The sequence below is a fragment of the Apis laboriosa genome, unplaced genomic scaffold, assembly GCF_014066325.1.
Source record: "Apis laboriosa isolate Shangri-la unplaced genomic scaffold, ASM1406632v1 scaffold9_cov152, whole genome shotgun sequence".
In the NCBI taxonomy this organism is placed as follows: domain Eukaryota; kingdom Metazoa; phylum Arthropoda; class Insecta; order Hymenoptera; family Apidae; genus Apis; species Apis laboriosa.
The window spans coordinates 5614578-5637374 of NW_025224966.1; the positions used below are offsets into that span (position 1 = coordinate 5614578).

Sequence of the window (22797 nt, forward strand, 5' to 3'; positions counted from 1 at the left end):
AATATAATTATTTATTATGACCCAAAACAAACAATTGAAATTGATAGATAGATTCATATTTTATAGTTATCATAACTTTCTAAAAGCAAAATTCTAGAGAATTTATGAATCTTTTTTATAGAAATTAGTCAACATGTTTAATATCTTGAATAAAATATATCTTGTTCTTGTAACATACCAGATTCTGAATCAATTTTATGCAAGCATATGAATCATGAAAATTATTTCGTCTATTATCTCATTCATCCTTCAATAAATTAATTAATTTCCAGTATAATAAAACTATACATCATTTAAATTTTATAAAAATGTATTTGAATCAGCCAAATACGAGCAAAATATTATATTTTTCAATAGCTATTCCTCAAGTGTTCCAGAGTCAGCGGAACATTCTCCACTGGGCTTTCTCGGTAATTACATTTTCAAGCTAGCATAGCTGGATCAGAAATCATCGCTTGTTCCCTGGACAGGACAAGATCGAAAGAAAAGCTTTGCCAAATGATGGGTAAGCCGAGCCAGCGAAAGTTTCGCTCGATTGGGTGTGCGTCGGCTCATCCTTTTCGTCTACGAAAGTGCAGGACGTTCGAAACTGCTCTGTCTCGACGCCGCTGCTGCCGGCTCTTCTATACACGTTCTTTACTCTGATCCCTTTCCTCTCGTGTTCCCCTCTAGCACGGCCCATCCTGACGTTCCCTTAACCCAAACCATTATCCGTATACCACGATTATAGGGCAACGGGACCGACAAACAGGCTTGGGCCAGACCCCCTGGCACCCTGCTCGCAACTTTACCTCCCTCTTCTTCTTTTTCTCTTTTCATGCGCCGTTTTACTCTCCCAGTTGCCGCGTGCTCTCCTACATCGTCACTGACTACGCAAACAAACCCGTATATCGACTAACATAACTTAACAATCTCCTTCTTCCTCCCACCGTTCAACCATTTCGTTGCTCTTCTCGTCATACTTTCGTCCCCTCTACCGTAAACGATGCACCACTACCAATATAACATCGTTGTTGCTACAACTGATTGCACCACGATGCACCGATGGACTTACCACCCAGTATCGGGCGGCGTCAATGCACGCTCGCCTTCGGGTGCTCGTTTTCATCTTTCGAAGAAAACGATACTGCAACGATGACGATATTTTTCGTAAATTATTATAATCTTATGCTGATTCTTGATAATTGTTTTTTAGGCAAACTTTATATTCCAATATACTATATGTATATGTACTAGATATCTGTTGAAAACATAAAGAGGTTATGAAATCAATCTAGAAAAATGTTCCGACGATATAAGAAATGTCACTATAACAACAATCATACAACCGATTGATATAATAATTTATGACTTCGTATATTTATGACTGATACGTCTCTGAACGAACTATACATAGTATAATGGTTCATGGCCTCGCGGCAAAATGTTTATTTTTGCTAGTTTCGGTCTGCGCGATGCAGTTATCCCGCGTTGTTTTCTGACAATCATACGCCGCCTGTCGCCGGTGGAACGAAAGATTACTTCAAACTATATTTTATGTTCTTGTCGGATAGTTTTGTGTTAGAGATACTTTTAAAGTAATTGCTTCTCCCATATTCTTCAAATCCGTGAAAACATTGATAACGACTAAAAAATAAACACAAAAATTTGTAATTTCTTGTTAAATTTTTTCTTGCTTATTGATAAAATTTTATAATGCTAATATTTTGTTTCTTTATCTTTATAAAAATTTTTAATTTTTTAATTTACAATATTTAAATCGTATTATTACAAGGTTAATTATTAATTAAGTATTAATATATACTTAAATTATAATATTTGTATTAAAAATTCAGATTAAAAATTAAATCATTTTGTTATTTGCTTTTTTTTCACGTAGAATATTGTAGACACGTCTATGTAGTTTGCGCAGTAACGAGCCAAACCGGTTTAAAAACCAGTATTGCGAATCCTATTAATATAAAGAATTTTACTTTTATTTCAAATTCTTAAAAAAAAAAATATCAAAATACATACACTACTTTTTTTAATAATTTTAAATTTTCATGATACAACATATATCATTTTTATTTACTTATGTAACATTTTTATTTTATAATTTTTCATATTATTATATATTTCGTATTATTATAAATAATATAATAATAATAATAAAATTTTTCTTCGTATTTTTGTCATATATACTTTTTATTTTATAATATAAAATAATATATAATTCAACGATATTTTATAGAATGTATTATATTCAACAAGATAGATGTATGTGAAAAAGTATTAGATCCCATTAATTTGTACATAATTTAAACAATGACTAATGACTTGTTTAATTATCTTGTGAGAAATTCTCAGCAAGTGCAACACAAATGTAAATTTATCGTATATACCTATGCAATAGACCAGCCGGTAAAGAAATTCGGTATACTCAGAGAGAAAATTAGTATCGACGGAAACTTAACCTCTTCATCATAGTATAACAGCGATTCATTGTCAGTTGCACTCGAAATATTATGAAAATGTTATAAAAGATAAATAAATTCAATTCGAGGAACTTTTACTGTGCATTAATCTGCCTTACGTAACGAATAGCATTATATTATTAATAATAACGATAAGATTACTCCCATTTAGTCACTTTGAGACGCGTAATGAACGCGAAACAGCGCGTAACGGCTTTTACTAAGAACGAATGTAGACCACGTACAGACTAGACCATTTAAACATAGTTTCCCGTGTTTTAAAAAAACGTATCGATTTATAGTGAAGTGTATTAGTTTTTTTTTAAGATTTGTTTGTTCCAGTGAATCTTTGTTACATTGAATTTATTCCACGATTTTGACGCAGTTACAATTGAGAATATGAGTGCTACTTCGAACGCAACATATTTAGGATTTGACCTCAGTACACAGCAGGTAAACTCTTAAAAAATTGCATATTCATGGCATGTTTTTTATCATAAGATGAACATCTGTTAAGATTGTATACTTATCGACGAATGACATGTTTTCTCACCATATGAAAGTACTTGTCGACACGAAACACAAATGAAAATCTTATTAATTAAGGTTAATTTTTTTATCTTTTCTTCCTTTTCCTATTTGCTTTCAATTTTATATATTTTTTTCACGCGAAAATAGTCACTATAATTATACAATAAATCACAAATCGACATTTGTTACTTTGAAGTATAATTTATTTTTTCATGCTCACGTAACGACGCTCACTTACTGGCTTTCTATGCGCATCATCTATTGCGCACGCTCATGTTAACGCGCGTTTTCTTTAAATTTATGAAAAATTAGATATTTATAAAAATGTCATATTAGAAGAAAATATTAAATTAATTATATATAAAATTAATAATTTATATTAATAATTAATAATGTAACTATATAATTATGTAATAAATTAATAATGTATAGTTATTTTTCATATAATTAATAGATTTAATGAAAGGAAAAATACATAAGGATATAATAATTAAAAAAAATATCCAATAAAAATCGATTTAGATAAAACATACATTCTCAGTATTAATTATTTCATTTTTTATGATATTTTAAAAAAATCACAGTATAAATCATAATTTTTTTAAGTTAAACTCTGATTTTATAATATCGAATTCAAATGTCTAATCTGTTTTAGTTTCTTAAATTTGAAATATTTATTATAAAATACTTTACATTATCTCTGTTGGTAAATATTTGAAATCGTATTTTCAAGTTTCTAATTATATAATCATTATAATTCTAATTATATAATCAGATCAATTATGTAATCCTTTTTCTTGAAGTATAACAAAATTAAAATTCGTATTTTCTGAACAATAATTGATAATATTATTAACCTAAATTGTTACAATTAATTTAAAAATAATTTTACGCATCAAATTATATTTTTACAATTTATATTAAAATATTTATATTTAAAAAAATATTATAATCAATAGTTTATAAAAGTGACATGAAAATTCGTTTTCGTGATTAATATGTAAGCAGTTCACAGCATGATACTCGCCCAATGGGTCACTATTATCTAACGTAACGATAACATTAAGTATTGGAACGATACGGCGAAAGAAAAGTGTATCTCTCTGTTTGCAATGAAAAACGCGGAACATTAGGAACGCTCGAAATGATAATTGAAATTCTAAAGCGTCTCTTCAGCAAAATACTATTGCTTGAAAATTCATTAATCATACCTAGACATTACGATCAATTCACATCGAATATGATTTTTATTTATGCAATATTAGTCATCCTTCAAAAAGGAAGAAAGAACTGAATTATAAATTAACGATATACTATTATAAATGATGTATTATAATTGATTCTGAGATATTATTTTAATTTATTATATCGAGTTATATATATCATTTTTTAAAATTAAAAGATTTTACATAATTATATATTTATTATTATAAATTATTGTTTAAATTCAAAAGCGATTAAAATTTATTTATTTATTTAAATTACCTATTTGAAGAAATTTTTAAATAAATTTGTAAATAAACAACAAAACTTTTCGAAATTTCTGAATTTAATTTTATTATAAGATTTATATTATAATTTTAAAATTCTTCTTTATTTTATGCTATACCTTTCTTAGCTATATCTCATTTCACAATCTCTTTTGATAATAATAATATTTATAATATTTGATAATAATAATATTATTATTAATCACACAATTTTATCCTGATCTTACACATGTTTCACAATTTTTACATGTATGATTAAACTCATAGGTGGTAGTTCGAATGTTTTTTATTTATAAAATAATTTTTCATTTGATTATATGATCAAAAATATATATTAAACATTATATATTTATTTGATAGACAAACAAATTTTGAATTTCAGAATACGCAATAAATTTCATATTACGTTATAAGATAGCGTAATTAATTGACCGTGTCGTAAAGAAATATATTTTCTAATCTTATTATTCTCACATAGTGTTACACGTGACTTATTTAATAGTTTTGATATCAAAGATAAGAAATCGAAAAACAGTAAGAAAATAAATATAGAAAATTAACAAGTATTTTTTGGTATTTGTAGTTGAAAGCAGTTGTTGTTGATAACAATCTCGCCGTTCTTCATGAAACCAGTGTACAATTCGATACTGATTTGCCAGGATTTAGGTATGTTTCATTCATTATGTTTTAATTATGATTTTTAATTATATTTTTTCATATATTTTTAGTTTCAACATTTAATCTTTTTTTTTTTTGAATTAGAGCATTGATATATTACATAAATTTTTAAACAAAATTTAAAAAAATATTCATTTTCATTTTTTGTATTCATTTCATTCAATTCTCTCTTTCTCTTTCATTTAATTATTTTAATTATTAAAAATTCGATGATTATAGAACATATGGAGGCGTCATTCACAAAAAAGATGAGCCAAATGTAGTAGTAGCTCCTGTTGTAATGTGGATCAATGCTCTGGATATGATTCTTGATAAATTGCGCGTGTGTGGCGTTGATTTTAGCAAAGTGGCAGCCATTTCTGGATGTGCACAGGTAAAATAATATCAAAACATTGAGATAGAAATGTTTTAAAATGATGATTCATAAATTATAATACATATAGTAAATCTATCAATCTATTTTCATGTCAATTAAGTTTTGCCACAAGATGTAACATTATTAAAGCTATAAATTAAAAAAAATATATATATATTTAATATTCATTCTTTGAAATGAAATATTCATATATTATCATTTTGAGTCCTAATAGATGAGTAAATTTGTTATTTTTAGTCATTTAGATGCAACAAAAAGAATCACTGATATAAACGATTATAAAAAAAATCGATTAACATAAAATCAAGATTTAATTAGTCTTATATGTAATATTTTTTCTTCGTTTGACGCAAACAAATCGTTTACTTAAACTTTCGTAAATCTTCGATGCTGTTAATATAAAATTTTAATTCAAACTTCATATTAAAAATTCAAAAATTCAAACATTTATGTTTTCAATTATATATTGAAAAATAAAATTTTGCAACACATAATTCTTATAAATTCTCATAAACATTTTACCGTTGTAAAAATATATAAAATATATAACATATAAACGATAATGTTATCTTTATTTATTGTGACATAGCAACATGGCACAGTTTACTGGAGCAAGGACAGTCAAAAATATTTGCAACAATTGGATCCTGCGCAATTCTTATCCATACAATTAATCGTCGCTTTTTCGGTCACACGATCACCTGTGTGGATGGATTCTAGCACTACCGAAGAGTGTAAGATGTTAGAAGAAGCTGTAGGCGGTCCTGAAGTATGTGTTTTCTTTTTGTTTTATGAATAATATAGAAATTTTACCTTTTTAAAATCAGAACCACGAGAATTTCATTCTACATAAAATTCTGTATTTTGTTCATACATCTTTACAAGTTTTTTTATTAGTATCATAATTTCGTAATTGATTATATTCTAATAAAGCTTGGTTAAAAAAAAATGTATCATAAAATTAACAGTGCAAAAATAATGAAGAGAATAATATCCTGGATTTTAGTTTTAATTTTCTTTCGTTATATCCAATCAAGAAGACAGGATTCCTTTTTTATTTTAATCGTTCTATCTATAAACCTAAAAAGATTCATTTTATTTATTAAAAATAAACATTCCTTCAAAAACTTTTTAAAATGCATATCATTCTCTAGAAATTCTCGATTGCGAATTTCTATGAATATTCATTCATATCAAAGAATTAATTGGCAATTTGCATATTTTGCAAGTTCTCGATCGTATCCATTGAATATATATATATATATATAGAATGTTCAGCAAATTGATATACATGATTTTTCAACACTTAACAATAATTTAATAAAAAAATATTTCAAACAAAAATTAATAAGTTTTGAATCAATTAGCAATTAAAATTGCTAAAAAATATTTTTTTCGATAAAAAATTACCTTGGTTTATGGTAGAAAAATAAACAATATATTTATATATTTTTTTTCTCGATGTTTCTTGATATTCACCAAATGTCTTAAACAGGAAAATATAATAGAAAAGAGATCTTAATATCGTTCCACATATTTTTATATTCATTGAAAAGTCGACGTTGACCGATCTTCAATAATTAATTAAGTATTTTATTGATTTTTATTATTCATCTTCTGAACAAAATGTATAAACAAAATTGTTACTCGATAATAAATGTCTAAATAGAACATGTCGACGTGACATCTAGCGTCGATGTTATAACATTACATAAATTATAATGCCGACAGGTGTCGTTAGTAAAGATGGCGAAAATCAAATTGATTCATAATTAATCGATACATTTTTTACTATGCTAATCAATTATTCTTATACAATTTGTCATAATGGCTTATTGCAGAAATTAGCAGAGATAACGGGATCACGAGCGTACGAAAGATTCTCAGGACCTCAGATAGCGAAAATAGCACGCACCAAACCGGAAGCCTACAATTCTACTAAGGTATATCCACTACACTTACGGCTTCGTTGAACAAATTTCGGGACGCCGATTGATCGAGGTATTCGATAAATGTGGATTTATTCCACATATACGTGCATTATATTTATTTCAGATTTTTGTACTTGTGTGATGATGAATGATGGTCTGGTAATCTGTAGCTTTTGTAGAAATGCATAATACTAACGGTAGTCTGATAACAATGATTTGAATTTGAATTCATCTGTTTGAATTGTTCTTTTTTAATAGATATAATGTCTAGCTCGATGTCACTTCTATTTAGATCGTTTTTATTGCGATTATAGAAAAATTAGTGACGTTAAAAGTTGTTGTGTAACAAAAATATAAATCGTATCATGATTGAATATTTGAGACTATTTTTTGAGATCTTTTATTAAATAGAATTATAATTCTTAAAGAATTGATAATAAAATAGAAACTAGTAATTAGATTAAGTATTATTTAATTTATTAGATTAAAATAATAAATATAATAAAATCAAAAAATAATAAAATTATTTAAAAATAGAAACAAAATAAATAAATTATATTAACTATTTTTTATGATCGCAATATCAATGACTGATTACTTTATTTCGATCAATCTTGATATTTTCAATAAAAATTGTATCAAGTATTGCTTGTTTAGAATATTTAGAATATTCCTTTTAACATGCTGCTAAAATTTCTATTTATAAAGATATCTAATGTTAATAATGTCAATGAGAATGAAATAATATATACGTCACTAATACGCATTCTACATTATGAAGTAAAATTTAAATAAAATTCTGTAACCATTTTTTTTTTATATTAAATCGTTTCTAAATATTTCTTTCAGAGAATCTCTTTGATTAGCAGTTTTCTTGCTTCCTTGTTTTTGGGAGATTTTGCGCCCATTGATTGGTCCGATGGCTCTGGAATGAATTTATTAAATATTCATACGAAAGATTGGGATGACGTCCTGTTAGAGGTGATTATCATTTATGATTATTAAATTACCTTTAAATATATTAAAATATAATATAATATAATAATATAAAATATAATATAATAAAATATTTTTATGATAAGTGCATTTTCAACAAAAATAAAAAATATAAATCGCATAAAATTCAATAAGCTCAATATTAATTACTTACAATTTATTTTTTTAATGAAAATTCCACACTATTCTCTTTACTTTTTCGATATTCATCGAATCGCTATTTGTTCAGGCTTGCGGTCCTGATTTACGAAAAAAACTCGGGAAACCAGTTTCTCCGGGTATCGATATCGGACCAATTTCGTCCTATTTCGTCGAAAGATTCGGCTTCGACAAGGCATGTCGGATAATTGCATTCACGGGCGACAATTCCAGTTCTCTAATAGGTAAGCATACAAGATCGCTTGCACGAATCATTTTTTTTTATTTGACTGACAGTATTAATTTATACGCACTACTTCGTCTTTCGACAAGTCTCGATTCTTTGAGTACCAAATGCCCTGATGAATATTCATCTAAATACATATCTAATTGGCGTGTATAGATATGTATAAACTTTCGCTCCTCGTACGGAATGACTAATGAGATTTTTCGAGTCAATTATAATTTACAATTTACTATTAAGGAAACTGTTGAATGAATTCTGAATCGCTTGATTTAATTGATTTATCAATATATCTTTTTAAATTTTTATTTCTATTCTTTTTCTTTTTTATAATTTTAATTATATTGTTATGTTTAAATATATATGTTTAATATTTTTCTTAAAAATTTGATAATTACATTTTAAAATACAATTGACAAATAAATGACATCATTTAAAATTGGTTCTATATTTAAATGAGACTTTTGAGAAATTACATTTTATGCAAGAATATACATAAATGCAAATTTCTTTCTACTAGTTTTTTTTATATTCGAATACAATATAAAATATTTTAACAAATTGCAACAAGTTAATGGATTGTAAAATGCTATAATTCAATTTAAATAAATACATTTAAATATATTGTAAAATTTATTATGATTTTTTGTGATAAATTATAAATTAAGGATATTCATCATATAAATAAATAAATTAATAATTGAATAATATACAACTAATAAATGTATATGTATTTATTATTATGTAGGAATGAGATTGAAAGAAGGAGATATTGCTTGCAGTTTGGGAACAAGTGATACTTTATTTTTATGGCTAAATAAACCGAAAACTGCTCTGGAAGGACATACTTTTTGCAATCCTCTTGATGATAAAGCTTATATGGCATTACTTTGGTAATATTTTTTTAATATTATTTTAACAATAAAATAAGATTTTTTTTAATATAATTGGACACAAATTTATAGCAGATAAATAGAAATGTGTATATAATATTCATTTATATATATAAATGATTTAGAAGTTGAGAAAATAAGAATTTATAATAAATTTGTTGTATTTGTTGATTATTAAATTTTCAGTTTTAAAAATGGATCTCTAACTCGCGAAAGAATACGTGACAGCGCAGCACAAAGCTCTTGGCAAATTTTCAACGAATTGCTGGAAAGTACTCCGCGTGGTAATTTTGGAAATTTAGGTTTATACTTCGACACACAAGAAATATTGCCATTTGTTATTGGCGATCATAGATTTAACAAAGCGAATAATGAAATTTCGCGCTATAGTTCAAAAGAAGTCGAAGTAAGAGCCTTAATCGAAGGTCAATTCGTTGCGAAAAGAGCTCATGCTGAAGATTTTGGTTTTGTTATCGGTAAATAAAATAATATTTACAATTTTCCTATTTCTTTTATGTAATTAAATTAAAAATATTATAAACTGTTAAAAATAAATAATATTTTCTATAATAATTAAGGATAATAATAATTCCTTTATTTATAGGACCAAATACACGTATTATTGCGACTGGAGGTGCATCTACGAACAAAGCTATATTGCAAGTACTTGCTGATGTTTTTAATTCACCAGTATATATATCGGTAATTCTATTTTAATTTCTATTTTTATATTAGTATAATAAAGTATCATCTTTGAATTAATATATATTTTCTTATTTCAAAAAATTAATTATATTTTTATTTAAAATTTTTCTTTCAATATTGTTATTCTATTTAATATTTCTATTTAATAGGAAGTTGCTAATTCAGCTGTGATAGGTGCAGCCTATCAAGCGAAATATGCTTTACTACGAAATGAATGTAATTTTGACGAGATAACTCGATGTTTACCAGAACCAACACTTATATGTCGACCTTATGATGATGCAGAATCAGTAAGTGATATATTAAAAATCAATTTTATATTTTTCCAAATAATATATATTTAAATATTTTCTTCTTATATTATTTTTATAAAAAATATTATATTAATTTTTTATTATTTTAGATATACAAAGCAATGGTTGTACGTTATCGAAAAATCATAGAACAAATTAAAAATAAAATAAGTATAAAATGAAAAGTTATACATAAAGTAAAAGCAAAACAAAAAATTTTAATAATGCATAATAATGCATAATATTAGCCTAAAATATAAAAGCAATTGTCGCATTTAGAACATTTTATAATTTAAAATATTGACAGAATTCTATTCTGAAAAAAATTGTATATAATCTTTTTGTGTAATTTTAAAAAATTTGCTTTTAAATTTCAAGTATTTGAATTATAAATATTTCGATTATAATGAATCGAAGATATTAATTAAAAATATTCGAATCGAATATATTATCGTGAATCTCTTATATAAAATAAAAAAGCAATGCTTTTTTAAAGAAATTATAAATTATTAAAATAAATATAAAAATATAAATATAAAAAAATATATATAAATATTTTAAATAATTTGCAAATGCTATTTTAATATTTTATTAAATAATATAGCTAATTATATTGCTAATGCCTTATTAATGAAAGTACAAGATGATCTAAGTGCAATTTTTTAAATGAAAACTAAATATATAAATAAAAATAATTTTATATTTATATACTCATAAATTTTATTATACATTATTAATTTATTACAATCATAACTTATTATAATTATGGAATAAAAGAAATATAATAAAAAAAATTTATTAATATTTATAGATGTTTTATTATTGTTATTAAAAGAGATTGTAACATTTTTATTAATATATCGATTTTTTTAATCTTTTAAGTAAATTTATAATTATATTTAAAAATTTTGTTTTATTTTTTTCTACCACCTCTTTCTTTTGGTAAAAGATTAATTATATTGCCAGATGTTAAATTGTAATATGCAAGAGTATTACTATCCTTAAAGAACATTCCCTATAAAAAAGATCAATAACTAATATATATGAAATTAAAAATATTAGAAAAATATATAAATATTCGAATATAATTTATATTAAATATTAAGTTTCATTTATATCATACCTCATATTGTAACTTTTGTTTACCAGGAGGCATGCCAGTTTGTTCATGAATAAGAGCTTTCATTGTTGCCACAGTATCACTTAATTGCAAAGTAATATTTAATGTTTGACCATTTAATTTCCATTCTGCTTTTTCTGTCATCATTGGTGCAGCAATATTTAATTGTACAGGACCCTGAAAAATAAAATATATATTTTTATGTATGTTTGTATATAATATTTCTTTAATTTTAATCATTAATATATACCTTGTTTCTAGCCAAAAATTGTTGTTCTGGTATCAATGAATCTTCAGTTCTAAGTTTCTTAGTTTGAGGTTCTTCCTCCATAGGTTCAGTAGCATGTTTTAATCCAATCTTAAAAAACAATTAAAATAAATATACATAAAAATCTATTTTAAAACAATTAAAACAATATTAATTAATTAGAAATTATTTTAACTCGCAGATATTTACAGCAGATGTCATTGGTGGTTGCATTGGTGGTGGTGTTGGCATAAATGGTGACATTGCTGGTGCTAAAAATAAAAACATTTAATTTAATAAATCGATGATATTTAATATGTATATTATATATGTTTATAATTTATAATTAAAAAAAAAATTGAAGAATTTAATACTAATAATCATTTTGAACATTCAAATTTGTTATTAATATAACAAGATATATAATAAGAAGATATTCATTATGTAAAAAAACAAGAGTAATATTGTGCAAAAAAGGATAAAGAAGATGTACTATTAACTTTGATTATGAGATTTCTAATATTTCATTAAAAAAAAATTAATAATAAAATTACTCATAAGCGGTGGTGGTCGAATCGGAGGCATAGGAGCCATCATCATCATCGGTGCTTGCGGCATCATTGGTTGAGGAATTCCCATAGTAGGCATACTCATAGTAGGAGGTGGTGGTGGTTGTGTGGGAACAGGTACTGGTTTTGGAGCTGGTGGTTTTGGAGGAGCCTTTAATGTAGCTTGAGGTTTTGAAGCAGCTGCTGCCATGTGTGACAACTCAGCTGCGCGATTAGCAGGTTTTGGACCAATCTTTTCTTTTTCTTCATCTGGAAGAAGTCCTTTAACTTTATGTATTTGGTGAATTTGTTCTTCCAAAGTAATATTTGCTCTAGCTGCTCTAGTTGCTGCTTCAACACTTGATGTATGTCCATCCCATGTAACTTTGTCATCTTTCTTTTTATCTTCTTCTCCGATCTTTTTACCAATAGCAGTTTCTTCATCGCCGACACCGAAAATATCGGTACGCCTTTCAGCAAGTTGTTTCAAACTGGCTTCAATCGCTGTACCAGGTGCAAATACTGTTTCTTGAGCCAACTTATCAAGATGTTTGTCTCTTTGTTCCACCCAACGTGGATCCAATAATCCAATTCGCATGTGTTCTTGGACTTTACTTGCAGGTATACGTTCTCCAGTGATTGGAGATATCAAGTATTCGTCGGGAGCAGCAGGACGTGCAGTTTTATTCGCTGTAAAAAAAAATATATATATACATATTTTATTCAATTATTTTTATAATTTCTATAATTTCAATAATTTCTATAATTAATTCTTTTTCAATTCACATATTTAAATGTTTTCGTTTATTATTATTTATCATGTTTTTATTTACCATGTTGTTTAGGATCATATCCCTTCTTTACTACAACATTTCCTGGAGTAGGTGGCAATGGTGGAGGTTGCATGTTATTACTATCACGTGGTTTCGGTTCTTTCAATTTATGAGTATCACCTGGAGGTGATACATCATCTTCATCACTTGAATCCTCTTCCATATCTTGTACCTTATAATATAAATACATTATTGATATGAAAATATCTTATTTAAATATATGAAATACTTACTTGATTATTATCTTTTGCACGATCTTTTTCACCTTCTGTACGACTTTGCATTTCATCTTCTCCTTCACTATCAATCTGCATTTCTACATCTTCACCTTCTTCTATTCTTTCCTAAAAATTTAAGAAGTTATCAAAAAAATAATAAATTTTATTGAAATATTTTAAAATAAAATAGAATTTATAAAATTTTATTACTTGCATAAGTACTCGAGCACCAACTTCGTCAGGTGTTGTTGGAGCTGGAAAATTACCAACTTCAAATTGTTGATAATCAACAGTTTCAACTACAACAAAATCATGCCAATCAATTTGTGCATATGCAACTCTTTCGCGTTCTAATTCCTCTTCTTCTTTACGTCTTTGAGCTTCTTGATACTTTAACCATTCAGCACGGTATTTAACTTGTTCCAAAATTTTATCCATATTAGAAGCTTCTTCACGTAAACGAGGTAATAAATCTTTAGGTGGAATCAATACCTATAAATTTATATTAATTTAAATAAAAAGTTCAGGATTAATATCTAATTATAAAAATAAGAACATAATTTTATATACCTTAGTATATTGTTCCAAAAGTTTTGTAAAATACTGAAACAAGGAATGTTGTGGACGTAAAAAATCAAATTGAAAATTTCTTTGTTCTCTATTCATTAAGTTTGTTAAAAATTGACGACCATTACGAGCTACAAATTGTGCTGTAAGTTTTACAATATCCCTAAAATAAAATAATTCATATTTTTTTTATGTAAACTATTATATATAAAAAATACAAAATTTAATTAAAATATATACAAATCTAAAGCTGAAATAGAAGGTGGATCAGCAATAAATTCAAATTCTGCAGGAGTATCTCTTGGAATAAATGGTTGTTCAACTTGTTTCAAAATTTCTTGCTGTTTTTGATGAGCACTAAGATTAATTGTTTTTCCAGGTCCTGATCCTATAGTAGGCTCTTGACCTTTTCCTTCCTTAAATTCTTTTACTTTATGTTGATAATATGCATGGTATGGATCACCAAAATTTAAGAAATTAAATTTTGGATTTCCTAATTCATTTTGTCTAATTCTTGATTCAAACTCTGGTCCATTTCTAGCCACAAAACTGGCAGTCTTGTCAACAATATCTAAATTTTTACATAAGGAGAATTACAATACAAATAAATGCCAATGGATAAATAATTTTTGCAAAATAAAAATGCATATATAAATTTATTTTGAGCATCATCTTATTTTTAATATATTTAATAATTAATCTCACTATATTTAATATAATATACTATTATAATTTGCTAATATTTATAAATAATTAAAATATAATAAATCATTATAAGATAAATTTTCAAATTTTATTTTCTTTAAAAAAAATATACAAAAGTAAAATATAAAGAAATTAAATTACATAGTAAAAATAAGAGAAATAATATAATGATTTATTAATAACAATATATAAATCAATATACACAACCAATATTGTACGCTATAATTATTTTAATTATTACTCTAATTTATAATAATTGTGCATATAAAAAATATATTTTCATTAGAAAGATCATTCAAAATTATTGAAACATAAATATTGCTTTCTTTTCAAAATATATATTATTAAAGGATACTTCTAACCTCCGGTGGAGGATAAATAATGCCTACGATAGGCTGAGATGATGGTGCAGTATTTTCTTCATTTTCAGTCGCCGGTGGTTGTACAACTGCAACTTCTTGTGCAGGCATTACTTAATATTTTTTTTATTCACTTAATTTTAATAGTTAAGCCAATATTTTACGTTATTTATCACATATACATACTTCTGAAATATGATACAATGATATCGATTTAGGATGCTTTTCATTGACATTTCATTTACTAAAGCTGAATTTTTATGAACACAAGAAAGTTTAGTCAATGCATCCAACAATGCAATAGAAAAAATAGAAAATGTTCCTAGATAATTCATAAAATAACTTCAAGTTTAAACATAAGATTTAAACAAAATTTGAGTTAAAATAATAATAATTCAGATTAATATGTTTAAATATTCAATTGCTTAAAAAAAATAAACAGATTTTTTATATATATTAATTATTTTCTTTATTCATATTTATTCATATTTGTACTGATGCAATTTCATAGGTATATTCATAAATAAAAACAATTTCAAAAATAAAATAAATAATAAATTCCTTATTTATAAATATTAATTATATAATATTTATCTAAAATATATAGAAGAAAATACTAACAATATTACATAAAAATTATGTTTGTTTTTATACACTAAGTTCTTTTATGTAGCTTTGTGTAGTTTCATATAAACTAGTAGCACTATTAAAAGTATGTGTTGGTAAATTAGAGACAAATCCCATGCTGGACATAACACCTTTGTTCCAAGTTACTTTAATAAAATTTGTAATATCTGTCACACTTGGTAGCTGAGATATCTAAATAAAAACATTTCATTCAGAAAACAAATATTTATAATTTTTTAATCATTTTAATATGTTAATTCTTTGCAAAATATGTCAAATAAAATGTCAAATTAAATTCTAGATATTAGAAAGTTAAAAATTTAAATATCTATTGAATATAACATTATACCATTTTATTATAAAGAATAAGAAATATTAATTTTAATTTTTTTAAAATATTGAGTAATAAATGATGACATCAAATAAAATTACCTCTTTTGTAATTTTTTCAGGTACATTTTCTTTAACATATGGAGCAATTTTTACGTTTAATTTTTTATACAATGCAGCAGTTTCTTCTGATTTTGACCATAATCCTTCCTTATAAGTATAATATACGATACCACCAACAATACTGGATTTTATGGCAAACCTAAGAATATAACCTTTCATTTTAAAATTTAAATTCTTTTTATATATTTATATTCAAATATTATAATAAAAAAATATTCTTCATAGATTTAGAAACTTACTAACCGAATTAAATTCATGGTATAAAATAAATTATTTTGACACAATAGTTTTGCTGCACCTTCGCTTATTATATAGAAACATGAAAATTACGTAAAACCTTTTAACAATTTCCGGTTCGATTTAAAGTATTTATAAATATTAATTACTTTATCTTTTTATATGTATATATTAAACAATTACACAAACATGTAAAATATTTTTTAATTGTAAGATATTTTATATTTGAAAACTATATAATTACATATAGTTATCATGGTTTACGTAGTAAATGTATACAATGTATATACTATTGAAAAAAAATACTAATATAATAATAAACTTATTTGTATTTCATCTTTTATGTTTTTACATTTTATATTTATATTTTTAACAGATGATATATAATAAATTTGTTTATTTGTTATTTTAAAAAATGTATTTATTATAATTATAAAAGAATTATTAAAATTAACCTTAAAATTATTTTGCATATTTATTATATATCATTATACAATGTGGCCTCAAGAATATATAGCATTAAAGGTAAAAGTTGTTATCATTAAAATTTACTTATTTATAATGCAAATAATTATGTTAAGTGATTTTTTTTACAGGATATAGAAAATTTATTAATTTGTGGAATATGCTATGAATTTATGGATACATCTGTTATGACATCATGTTCTCACAATTGTAAGATAAAAAAAATATTTGTTTTTTATAAATTATTAAAATTTTGTATTTTATTATTTCTCTTTTAAATTTTAGATTGTTCTCTATGTATTAGAAAATATTTACATTATAAAACACAATGCCCTGCATGTTTTGCAGAAACTTTTGAGAAAGATTTGAGGAAAAATAAAATCTTAGATGAAATTATAACACAATTTTCACAAATCAAAGATAAGTTAAAAAGAGTTTTACAAATTCATATTCAATTTACAAAATTTGATGAAAACAATCAGGTTTCTACTATGCCAAAATTATTACATGAAAATAATAATATAAATGTAAATGAACAAGAAAATAAGATTATATGTAATCAGATTATTAATAATACTTCTGAAAATAACATATCACCATCTATAAATATACAAAACAATATATTTAGTCCTAGTACAAGTGGAATATCTAGAATACCTTTAATGTTTACACCTAAAAGCCATAAACGTCCAGCAGTAACAAATATAGAAAAAACTAAGGTTGTTATATGTCCAGTATGTAAAGTTACTATTTCAGAAATAAAAATAAATAGACATCTTGATGATTGTCTAAAAAGAGAATCAATGAAAGAAAAACCTCAAATGTAAGAGTAATCAAATTTAAATTTTTTTGCATTTATTTTTATAATCTTTTTTTTTCTTACATAATAATAAAATTTTAAAATATATATATTCTGTTATCATATCATATGTATAAAAGCAGTATTTATTTTTACAGAAAAGAATCAATACGTAAACCATTACCAAAGTTAGTATTTAATTTAATGAAAGATGCTATATTAAGAAAAAAATTAAAAGAATTTGGTTTATCATTACAAGGAGATCGAAGGACTATGGAAAATAGATTACAAAGATACATTATTCTTTATAATGCAGAATGTGATAAATCAAATCCACGATCAATTTCAGAATTAGTAAAACAATGTGAAGATGAAGAAAATTTAGAAAGAAAAATTAATAAAACATTTCTAAATGTAAATACTCATTATATTATTTATTTAAATTTTTTAAATTTAATGTTTTGATATTTTAATTAAAATTAACTTTTAGAAACTACATTTTACTAGAAATACAGAACAAAATGTTATAGAAAATGAAAGAAAAAAATATTGTAAGTTTAAATTTTTAAGTTTTTTCATATAATGTATATAATATTTTGATAATTATTTTTTTTATTAGTGGAAACACACAAAGATAGTTTTGAAAATTTAATCAAAAATATTAAACACATTGATACTACAAAACGACAATCAGTAAGACGTAGTTTATTGAAGGAAAGTGTAGAAAAAGAGATTAATGAGGATGTTCCAAATAAATGTCAAACAACGGAAAATTTAGATGATTCAATGATTTATACTGAACAAAATGACTTTAATTCCTTAAAATCTAATGTATATATTGAGGATTCTGATTCAGATTCTACTTGTCCATTACAAATGTATTCTAGTACTGAGCCAAATAAATTTTTTAATGTAGAATCATCTCCTTCCAATACTGTTTTACAAAATAAATCTGAGACAAGTGATCAGGAAAATGTTGATCAAGAACAATCAATGCTACAATCTAATCATTCATCTATAAATAAAATAGAAAAAAATGATAATTTAAATGCATTTAATGATATTTCTACTTATGATTCACTGACACAATCAATAATGGTAAACACATTTTGTGAAGATGTATCAAATAATTTTAAAGATCTATCTAATACTTCCAAATATAAGAAGTTACGAAAAAACAAAGAATTATCTTCAAAAAATGAAATAAAACAGATAAATTCTGTTAGTTCGAACATAAAAGATCTTGATTCTGATAGAACTCTAGATCAAGAAGAAAGACAAGATAAGAAATCAAAATCTATCTTGCAAGATATTGCATGTGATTTATCAAGTAATGATAGCACTGACAGTAAATTTAATTATGGTATGTAATAAGATTCTATTAAAAGTTAATCAAATTTTATTTTATATTTTTTATGGATATTATATAATATCTTTTATTGATCCATATATGGTTCAATATAAGCATTCTCAAAATAAAAAAATTATATAATTTTGATTTGACCATAAAAAAAATTTGATTTATCATAAAAATCATATATTTTTGAATTAATTATTATTTTAAAACAATCTTACAGGAGAATTACATTCTATTAATTATGGATTTTTAAATAATAGTGTAATCAATTTTTCAAATTTGGAAAAAGAAAATGTAAGTTCTTCTCCTGAATATAATAGAATTCAATCTCTTCAAAAGAAAACACGCGATTTAATGCAAACTGATAATAAAATCATACCAAATATAAAAAAAAAAATTAAAAAATCATTTCATAATTATTCTCCTGAGACTAAAGAAACAAATATCGAAGAATCTTTATGTACTTCTAATGATGAAACAATTAAATGTTTACGAAATAAATCACGATTAAGAAAACGAGAACGAAATATTACAGAAGATATATCTGTTTTAAGAAAATCTACTAGAAGAAAAATAAAAGATAATAATTCATAAAAGTAAACTTTAAATTAAGTGTTTTGATTTATTTTGCTTGAAATCTAGTTTTGAAATTTTGAAATATAATGATGTAAAAAATAACTATTTCTTTGTATTAATTTATATTTTATATTTGACTTTATTATATATTTTTTATTAAATATTTAATAAATAAGTATATATATTTATCTTACATTAAATATAAAAAAAGTAATCATACTTTAATTTTTTTAATATGTACAATTTTATTCTCCTTCTCCTTCTAATATATTAATTTATTATAATTGTTATAATGTATATATATATAATTTTAATATATATTTATTATAAAGAAAAAAAAATACAAAACTGTTTATCAAAGACATCAAATTTTATTGTAATGTTTTGATCAGAAAAAGATCAACAATGGTAAAATGACAAACACATAAAATTTTACATTTCACCTTCATGTAGATATTAACAATAATATAAGCTTCATATTAATAATAATAATATAAGAAGCTTGATTTACTTAACACTAAAATAGCTGTCTTTGACATTATTTAGGCATAAAATATGTGTCTTTATTTTATATATTGTTTTTCATACACTTTGGTATCATTTATACACTTAATTTTATGTACATTTTATTTTTTCTAATTATATTTTCTAATATTTTTTATATATTTTTTATATAGAACTTTAAAAGCTTCTAACATTTTAATGGACTATCACATTTATGAAAAACATTTTATTCTTTTTTAAATACACTTTGTTCTTTTTTAAATATACTATTATAATTATAGTGATTTATTATTTTCGTACATTATTTTTATTTTTGAATAAATATAAGCGCAACATATATTAAGAGGAATGAAATTTTTAATGATTTTTTTTTTTAATTGAGTTGCGCTAATAATTTTTTGATGTTAAATATTTATAAGTGTTTCTGAAACTTTTTTTCTTTGCGAAACCAATATATTTTAAAAATTTATATGATAAGTTTCATTTTTATAAATATATTTGAAAAAAATTTCTTTATTGGTTAATATTATGTGTTTTTCTATGTATAATTAAACAGTTAAATTATTATTTTGATTAAATTGTTATATCGTATATTGTTTTATTTTCATTTTAAATGATCATATTTTATTTAAATGATCATATATTATATCTTTTTTTTATATAAATAATTTATTCTGTTTTATATTCTTTTTAATGTTTATATTTCAAAAATAAATTTATTGTTAAAAATATGTTTCTTGTTTTACTATTTTTTGATAAAATTATAGATTTAAATTGTTAGAATTTTTTGTAATATTTTATTCTATACTATTGAATAATTTATTGATTTATATAATTACTTCTTATTTTTTATTTGAATGGTTACGCATAAAAAGTTTGAGAACCACTGCTGCATGGTATGGCATCACGCGAGGTAGTTACTCAACGTTTATTACACTTCTAAATATATTAAGCAATTTTTCCTGTGTATAGAGATCCATGGTAGTTTTAAAGAAAATTAAAAAAAAAGAAAGAAAAAAGATATAAAAGTAATGTTTCAAATTTCAAAATTTGAAATATCTATTATAAATATTTAAGGTATTTGAATTTAACCTATTTTCATTTTTTTTAAATTTAATAATAAATCAGTTTTTTGAAATTGAAATTGAAACATAAAGATTGATTTAAAAAGTAAAATTAAGTTAGAATTTAATGTGAAAATAATATTTATAAATTTATTCCTAAAGAATTGAAAAAGATAGTTTTAAATTCATGCTATTATTTTCATTGTTCATTAACTTAGTATCAAACAATGTTTGATATAGTAGTATCAAACGATAAACGTTATTTATAATTAAGAAAAAATAGCGTATAGATATATAAAAGCTTTTTAATTATTTAAAATTATATCAAATTATAGAAAATAAAGATTTATAATTAATCTGGGAAGTTTATATGTCTTTTCTTCCGCGCCAAGCGAAAGCATTTTACTACATGTGAACACTCTAAAATTCAAATAGCCTTAAGTCATTTCTATGACACAGGACTTTAATATAATACGATTACGATTTTATTTCATACAATTTTTCTTTATCGTTTCTCTTATAGATAATATACGAATAATTTTGTTTCGTGAAATATTAACAACATTATTGCAATAAAAGATTTTGCATAATAATTATCACACTTTCTTTCAAACAATTTTTATTTATATTACATAAGTATAACATTTAAAATGTTATATTTACAAAAATTATCAAGAACATGTTATTCGAAAGAAAATGTGATATGTTAATTTTATGAGTATATTTGTGATTGCAAGCATATTTCACATTACACTTCGCAAATACGTGCAGTATGTGATATAGTCTGCAACGATATGTTCGAAATATTCGAATTATATCTTGTTTTCTAACTTTGAAAATATAATGATAAAATAAAACTGTTACAACTATTTACATGGTTTAATGATGTGATAAAAAATTTTCCTTATTAATTTTCCTATATATTATTATATTTTCTATATTTTTTTGATTAATTTTTTGATTATCAAATTTGATTTATTATTATTATTATTATTATTTTGCTTTATTGCTTTCATTAAAATTTCGAAAAATTTGTTTTTGTTTTTTATATATATTATACTTTTGTTTTTTATATATTTTTTATATATTGTATGTAAATATGTAGACATTGATAGAAGAAATTTTATATACAATTAAAGGAATATTTTGTTATTAATTAGAATATTTATTTATAGAATTTTATTTTATTAACACATTTATTGTTTTTATTTTCAAAAAGGTTATCACGATGAATCACATTGTAAACAGTTTTCTTGAAATTCAAGAAAGTTTTCATTCAATTACAGCGGACAATCGTTGGATTGTCAAGAAGTAATTTATATCGTGTTGACGAATTTGTTAACTTTTAATGGATGTAGGATTCGAAACCGTGCATTTTAATCTTTTT

At 23.8% G+C, this 22797-nt stretch overlaps 4 protein-coding genes across 4 annotated transcripts; 2 read left to right on the forward strand and 2 right to left on the reverse strand.

Annotated features, from left to right (window-relative positions):
- The first annotated feature begins 2293 nt into the window (after positions 1–2293).
- Positions 2294–10997, forward strand: LOC122719721 (xylulose kinase). The gene is made up of 12 exons (XM_043945790.1): positions 2294–2909; positions 5061–5143; positions 5375–5528; positions 6121–6300; positions 7373–7474; positions 8312–8443; positions 8688–8841; positions 9589–9733; positions 9920–10209; positions 10338–10435; positions 10588–10728; positions 10842–10997. Exons 1-12 carry the CDS (start codon positions 2856–2858, stop codon positions 10911–10913), a joined length of 1605 nt encoding a protein of 534 aa, XP_043801725.1. The 5' UTR covers positions 2294–2855; the 3' UTR covers positions 10914–10997.
- Positions 10998–11591: 594 nt separating this feature from the next.
- On the reverse strand, positions 11592–15553 carry LOC122719725 (splicing factor 3A subunit 1). Its single transcript, XM_043945798.1, has 11 exons — positions 15325–15553; positions 14505–14835; positions 14268–14427; positions 13908–14189; positions 13713–13823; positions 13480–13651; positions 12653–13336; positions 12309–12370; positions 12102–12209; positions 11855–12028; positions 11592–11746 (listed from the first exon to the last, which is right to left on the reverse strand). The coding sequence occupies exons 1-11, from the start codon at positions 15437–15439 to the stop codon at positions 11645–11647; spliced, it is 2301 nt and encodes a 766-aa protein (XP_043801733.1). The 5' UTR covers positions 15440–15553; the 3' UTR covers positions 11592–11644.
- Positions 15554–15788: 235 nt separating this feature from the next.
- Positions 15789–16790, reverse strand: LOC122719726 (MICOS complex subunit MIC13-like). The gene is made up of 3 exons (XM_043945799.1): positions 16652–16790; positions 16388–16547; positions 15789–16147 (listed from the first exon to the last, which is right to left on the reverse strand). Exons 1-3 carry the CDS (start codon positions 16663–16665, stop codon positions 15977–15979), a joined length of 345 nt encoding a protein of 114 aa, XP_043801734.1. The 5' UTR covers positions 16666–16790; the 3' UTR covers positions 15789–15976.
- Positions 16791–17040: 250 nt separating this feature from the next.
- LOC122719909 (E3 ubiquitin-protein ligase RAD18-like) lies at positions 17041–19913 on the forward strand. The gene is made up of 7 exons (XM_043946160.1): positions 17041–17170; positions 17242–17320; positions 17396–17933; positions 18068–18323; positions 18400–18460; positions 18529–19272; positions 19487–19913. The coding sequence occupies exons 1-7, from the start codon at positions 17141–17143 to the stop codon at positions 19858–19860; spliced, it is 2082 nt and encodes a 693-aa protein (XP_043802095.1). The 5' UTR covers positions 17041–17140; the 3' UTR covers positions 19861–19913.
- The last annotated feature ends 2884 nt before the right edge of the window (positions 19914–22797 follow it).